At 48.1% G+C, this 7,152-nt stretch overlaps 1 protein-coding gene across 1 annotated transcript; it reads left to right on the forward strand.

Annotated features, from left to right (window-relative positions):
* Positions 1-1,722: 1,722 nt before the first annotated feature.
* On the forward strand, positions 1,723-3,652 carry LOC122027583 (protein WALLS ARE THIN 1-like). Its single transcript, XM_042586569.1, has 6 exons — positions 1,723-2,218; positions 2,305-2,367; positions 2,442-2,558; positions 2,635-3,034; positions 3,112-3,263; positions 3,350-3,652. The coding sequence occupies exons 1-6, from the start codon at positions 2,007-2,009 to the stop codon at positions 3,552-3,554; spliced, it is 1,149 nt and encodes a 382-aa protein (XP_042442503.1). The 5' UTR covers positions 1,723-2,006; the 3' UTR covers positions 3,555-3,652.
* The last annotated feature ends 3,500 nt before the right edge of the window (positions 3,653-7,152 follow it).

The following is a 7,152-nucleotide window of genomic DNA, read 5'->3' on the forward strand; positions in this document are numbered from 1 at the left end:
CCCAGCCTTCGCCGTCATCAATGACCACTTCTTGCCTTCCTCCTCTTCTCTTACCCATGAGACATCGCCATCTTGCAGCGTCATTGCCATTGTCGACCAGTCGCTAGCCACCCACAACTCCCTCCAGCACCGAGGGCATTGTCGTCGCATTCCACGACCCTCGTTTTCACGCCACAGCCAGCCGTCACCTCCTTTTCTCCCTCTCAACCTTTGCTGGCCTCAATGCCCGCGAGAGCACTAGTTCCATAATCCTTGACGGGTACTCCTCAGTCGTAGGCCCCACTATGGGCACCTCAGATCCGTCAGTCTGGTTCTCCGGCTCTCAATCCACATTGTCGTACGCCTCTGATGCTGATCGGACCCTCGCTGTCATTATGTTCTGACCTGACTCGTGTGATGTTTTTATGTTCCGGTCTTCGTGCCGCCATTGTATCTCGGCTTGCACGTTGATATCTTATCCCAGCTTGCATGCCGTTATCATCTCCTGGCCTGTGTGCCGATATCATATCCGACCTACGTGCCGATGTCATATCCCGGTCCACGTGTTGCTACTAGGTCCTGGTATGCGTGCCATCTTCTGGATCCAGGTCATATTTGGCCCCATGCCGCCAGACCCAGCTCCACATCTGGCTTCCGGTCATCTGTTCTTCCATGTTACGACAACTTGAGCAGCATCCCAACTAACTCATCGATCCACCCGATGGCGCCCCTAGGGCAGGTACGTTCTTCGTTCATATTCTATACGCATTTTATTATTTTATATCTTACTCTGTTATTTATATACTCATTGGATTCACCTCGAGCATCGGGGTACCAGGGACCGGGATGATCCAATCGCTGGCTATAGATAATGTTAATCAGAGAACTTCTAACGACTTAGTTAACATAAAAGCTATTTCAACATATTCCCTCTAGAATATTATAATTTGATCAATATTTCATTCACGTTATTTGACCATATATCTGACAAATTTCGGACAGAATCAGTCCTTTTTTCTTGGTGTCGACGGAGGAAGAAAGAAAAGATTTTTTTTCCACATAGAAAGATGAGAGAGAAAGGAAAAGTCAAGAGAGAGGAGTTAATTTTTAAAAAAAAACCAAGAGAAGAGAAGAATTACTAGAGAGAAAGAAGAGGTTAATTAAAAGGGATTTACCATTTATTGCTTAGATATTAGCCGAAAAAAGTTGAGGAAAGAAATAAAATAATAATGGCTATATATCTTCATAGAAATAAAATTGAATAGAAATAAGTTGAAATAATAAGATTATTGATGATTTTGATTTGTCCATAAAAAGATAATTTATACATACATTATAAGATTCCATCAATTTAGTAATAAATAAAAAAAATATTATAAGACTCCATCAATTAATAGAGTAATATACGAAAGGAATAATTGATAGGACATAATTTTATTTTGATATAATTATATTGAATAATTTTCTTTTACCGAGGCATCTCCAAAAGTTTGAAGCTATGACCGTTGAGATAAGAAATAGAGTTCACGATTGAGGTGTTTCCCATGAACCGAGGCACCTCTAATCCGCCAACTCAACTAGAGGAATGTTGCAGAGTGGATCATGTTTAGCTAAACTGAGGAGCCTTTGATGGAATTGAGATGCCTCAGATACGTTACGTCAGCAATAATCATTTTTCAACTAATGGATTATAAATAGAGTCCCTGCCCTCGAAATGAAAATAACATACTCTGTATTTCCATTTCCAAATTTGTCTTTCATTTCTTGTTCTTAAATGCTTTTAAGGGGCTTTTTATTTATAATGGAGAGCCATCTCTCCCTCAGTTCGGCGAAGCCGCTCGTGCGTTTCTTTTGCCTTCCTCCGTCGCCATCGTCGTCGCTAGTGGCAGTTGGCATGCTCTCTGTTCACACTGTTCGGCGGCTATAAATAGCCTACCGGCTCCGCCTCGCTTCGTCACCCATCCCCTTCCTCCGGCCCTCTCCGCCCACCGGTCGCTGATATATATCGCCTCTGAGCTCGATCAGGAATGGCCGACGCCGACGGAGGGAAGAGAGTCTGCGGCATGCCGGAGAAGGTGCAGTTGCACGTCGCCATGCTCTTGCTGCAGTTCGGCTACGCCGGCTTCCACGTCGTCTCCCGGACGGCGCTCAACATGGGCACCAGCAAACTCGTCTACTCCGTCTACCGCAACATCATCGCTTTGATCCTCCTCTTCCCCTTCGCCTACTTTCTCGAGAAGTATCAGATTTATACAATTTGCTTCGATTTGAATTTTGAAGAGCATTTGATTGTTTAACGTACGTCGTCGTGGTGGATTGATGCAGGAAGGAACGGCCGACGATGAAGTTCTCCTTTCTCGTGCAGTTCTTCGTTCTCGCTCTCTGCGGGTAATTTTAATTTCCCAGGTTTGGGCGATTTGTTCGATCTTGAGTACACTGATCGATAGAATCGATGGAATCAGGATAACGGCGAACCAGGGATTTTACTTGCTTGGCCTCGACCACACGTCGCCCACCTTCGCCTCCGCCATCCAGAACTCTGTTCCGGCTATCACCTTCGCCATGGCTGCCGCCCTCAGGTAATTCCACTAACCGATTCCCAGCTTGGTTTCCATGCGTAAAGATTTGATCCTTTTTGTTTAAACAATGAATTAGAATCGAGAAGGTGCGGCTCGACCGGCAAGATGGAATCGCGAAGGTCGCCGGAACGCTGGCGTGCGTCGGCGGCGCCACCGTGATCACGCTCTACAAAGGGCCGCCCATATTTGACCGCGCCTCTACGACTGCGCTGAACTCTGCAGCGCCGGCGTTCATGGCGGAGGGGAAGAACTGGAAGCTGGGCTGCGTCTACCTCATCGGCCACTGCCTATCCTGGTCAGGGTGGCTGGTGCTCCAGAAGCCGGTGCTGAAGAAGTACCCCGCCAGGCTCTCCGTCACCTCCTTCACCTGCTTCTTCGGCCTCCTCCAGTTCCTCATCATCGCCGCCTTCATCGAGCGCGACTCCGACGCCTGGTCCTTCCACTCCACCGGCGAGCTTTTCGCCATCTTCTACGCCGTAAGCCATCACCTAAACGAATAAACACACAATGAATCCATCGATTCAGCTAGATCTCAAACACGGATAGCGTGCAGGGATTCGTAGCGTCCGGAATCGCCTTCTCCGTTCAAATATGGTGCATCGACAGGGGCGGCCCTGTGTTCGTGGCAGTGTACCAGCCAGTTCAAACTCTGGTCGTCGCGATCATGGCTTCCATCGTTCTAGGCGAGAAATTCTACCTCGGCAGGTACTAATCTACTGCTTCCTAATTCTCTCCGCCAATTAGCAAGAAGAAAGAACACTACATTGCTCATCTTGTTCTTCTTCGTGCAGCATCATCGGAGCTGTCTTCATCGTCTTGGGACTGTACCTGGTGCTGTGGGGGAAGAGTCAGGAGAGGATCTTTGCTACCGAGGAGGCCTCCATTGTCTCTTCCAGCTGCGTCCATGATGGCCTCAGGCCATCGGCTGCCTCGCTCAAAGCTTCTTCCAACCTTGCTCAGCCACTGTTGCCCTCGTCGATCTCCGAGAGTGCCTGATAGAATGCTTTCAGCAAGATTGTCTAGGTTTTCTAAGGTTGCAAGTGGAGAGATCTGTAACTGCTTGTTTAAACATGATATTAAGTGTGCTTTTTGAGTTTAGCTACTTTAAGATCAATGCATGCACCTAAACTAAAACAATCACTGATCCCGTCCGGAAGCTGAGATGGATGAAGGCGGGCCGCGCTGTCGCTGGTGTTGATGGAAAGTCGCTGCGAAACTTGATCGATCTGGCACCCGCCGAGAGAGCTTACACAAGCGGATGATAGGGGGTGGTGATGAAGCAAGGGCCCTGCGCACACTCGGACAAGCCCACGAGTCGTTAGAGACCAGAAACAAGGGAAAAAGTCTCCGGGTCAGGCCCTCCGACACTCAAGTCAAGTACTTTTTCCCCAAAAAATACAAAGAAAGGATGAAAAGTAAGAGACGAGTGTGAAATGATGAGTGAGCGTATCTGTGTAGGAACGAAGCTTCCCTTTTTATACTGCTGTGGACGTTTCTGGAGTTTGACGAGTGTCAGGGAGTGTCGGGTGTCAGGCTTTGTCTGGTGGTGATTGACACGGGGCATCCTCTTATAGGTCGAAGGAGGAATCTGGAGGTAACGAGCCCTAGACCGTTAGTATATTCCCTGACACGCTGTGATTATTCTCTGATTGGTGGTTACGATTCCCTGGCTTGCTTGTCATGTAGTGTATGGTTGCCTCGACCTGTTAACCCTAGACTGGGTCTTTGTACTTACCGACCCCGACCTGTGGGCATAGACCTGTAGCTAACTTGTACTTGCTGTATTGCAAATTCATATCTGCATATTCAACCCTGTCCTGCACGTCTTGTCTCGTGAACTACTGACCTGCCTTGTAAGCACTGACCTGCCGTACCTTATATAGCGACCTGTACACTTTAGTCTGGTTCTGATTATCCTTCCTCCAGACCTGTATGCCTCAGTTCGATTCCACTTATCCTGACTTCCGATCTGTACACCTCCGTCCAATTCCGTTTGTCGTGACCTAAATGCCTTGGTCTGTATTTCCCGACCTGCACGCTTTAATCCATGTATCCTGCGCCGCAAAGCTATAAGTCCTGACCTGTATCCTTGGCTAGCACATCCCGACCTGTACGCTTTGATCCATGTGTCCTGCGCTGCAAGGCTATAAGTCCTGACCTGTATCCTTGGCTAGCACATCCTGACCTGTACGCTTTGATCCATGTGTCCTGCACCGCAAGGCTATAAGTCCTAACCTGTATCCTTGGCTAGCACATCCCGACCTGCACGTTTTGATCTATGTGTCCTGCGCCGTAAGGCTATAAGTCTTGACCTATAAGCTTAGCTATCACATCCCGACCTGCACATTTTGATCTATGTGTCCTGCGCTGCAAGGCTATAAGTCCTGACCTGTATCCTTGGCTAGCCCATCCCGACCTGCACATTTTGATCCATGTGTCCTGCTCCGCAAGGCTATAAGTCCTGACCTGTATCCTTGGCTAGCACATCCCGACCTGCACGTTTTGATCCATGTGTCCTGCGCTGCAAGGCTATAAGTCCTGACTTGTATCATTGCTTCCGAGTTCCTACTCGACGCGTAGGCCTAACCTCGGATTAACACTTGTGCTTGACCAAGACCATCTTATAACCCGACCCTTCGATCTCCACGTAGGCCGAATTATTGACCTCCATGTAGGACAGACTCTTGACCACCACGTAGGCCTAGCTTTTGACAGCCCCGTGAGCTTGACTTCTGACCGCCACGCGAGCTTGACTTATGACCGCCACGCGAGCTTGACTTCTAACCATCCCAAGGGCTTGACTTCCGACCACATCATCTCCCTGACCCCACGATCATGCACCGTATCACAAGCCTCCCTCTCAAGTTTAGTCGAAGGAGGCTCTAGTCCGACTAACTAAACCCGCGTCCCATTGTTGCCTGACCTGGTTTTTCAATCTATGGCTAACTTTTTTCCCACTATCTTCAGAATTTCTTGCCCTCCCAAAGATGGGCAGGACTTCACTGTATGCGTGTTAATTTTTCGTTTTCCGATCGTACCACTTTCTTATAAATGTCACATTGTTTCCCAAACGTCATCTCAGGTTCCAAGGTAATCCCTTCGCCTTCTCTTCCCTTATAATAGGGTCGCGTATACTGCCACCTTCCCCTCCTCAAGCTATCTTCTCATACTCAAGCCTCCATTGCACCTGCAATGGACTCTGGCGAACCCTCTTCTTTACATCCACAGATTGCCCAACTGGTCGAATTACTGGCCCAGAAAGATGAAGCCTTACAGGAGATGATGGAAAGCAGAGATCTTCAAGTTTCCCTTACTTGTGAAATGGAAATCCTCTGGCTGGCTGCCAAATCCCAAACTCGAGCTGAAATCGCTCTCAAGCTTAAGGCTCAGTCAGACTTTCAGAGCCAGGTCCATTATATTGTTTACCTGAAGCTGAGACATTAGGACGAGGTGACCCTCCTGAAAGAGGAAAATCGGATAAAGGATGCAACCATTGGCCAACTGAAGAGCACCATCAAACTTATTAAGGAAGAACTGGCTCAAGCTCAGGCTCATCTGGCAAAGAGGAATACGCCTCGGGATCTGGATCTTGTAATGATAATGTGAACTGACAAGTGTTCTTCAACCTTGCTTAAATAATACTCCGTCTCTCTTTATCTTCAAGGTTGTGGGTTTGTATTCCAACTTTTTATTAAATAATATTCCCTGCGGTGTTTGTCTTCAAAATTGTGGGTTTGTATTTCCTTGTTTCTTATAGCCCCTACCACTCCCAGGAAATTTGCTAAAAAAGAAAACTTAGGAAATATGATCTACTTACTATACCCTTTTCTTACCAGAAAGGGTGAGAAAGTAGTAGTTTGCATGGACCCGCCTGTTCATACCCTCGTATTGGCCATAGAAGTACGATTCCAGATCTGTTGAGCACGAAAATAGACTATGCAAATTCGTGTTGAGGCAAAAGGAAATGATACTGACAGAGAAAGCCGCTAATCTTGAGGGCAGACTCACTTATAACTCGCCCTGAGGCGAGAGTCTGGAACATCGATCTGAAAGGTCATTGAGCATGAGAGCATGCTCACTTATAACTCGCACTGGGGCGAGAGTTTGGGAGACCGGCCTGGACGGTTGTTGGGCGTGAGAGCATGCTCACTTATAACTTGCACTGGGGCGAGAGTCTGGGACACCGACCTGGACGGTCGTTGGGCGTGAGAGCATGCTCACTTATAACTCGCACTGGGGCGAGAGTCTGGGATACCGACCTGGATGGTCGTTGAGCGTTGCCCGGGAACTGCTCCAGGAGTCCACTGAAAAAATAAAAGAGCTTCAAGCAGCCTTATAGACTAGTGACTCCAAGCTGAATTCGGAGGGTCAATGTCGTCGTCAGTTGGCGGACGAGTTGAAGGAGAAGGACTCCAAGCTGGCCGCTCTTACTGCAGACTTGAAGGCACTCCAGGAATCAAATAAGATCATACAAAAAGACCTGGAGGTTGCTCGAGCAGACTTGGTAGCCAGTGCTGACCGGGAGAAAACTGGTAAGGCTTAGCAGGATCGGGATCAGGCCACCATCAAATCTCTTCAGGCCGACCTTCTCAAA

This window comes from Zingiber officinale, chromosome 10A (assembly GCF_018446385.1).
Source record: "Zingiber officinale cultivar Zhangliang chromosome 10A, Zo_v1.1, whole genome shotgun sequence".
Classification (NCBI taxonomy): Eukaryota; Viridiplantae; Streptophyta; class Magnoliopsida; order Zingiberales; family Zingiberaceae; genus Zingiber; species Zingiber officinale.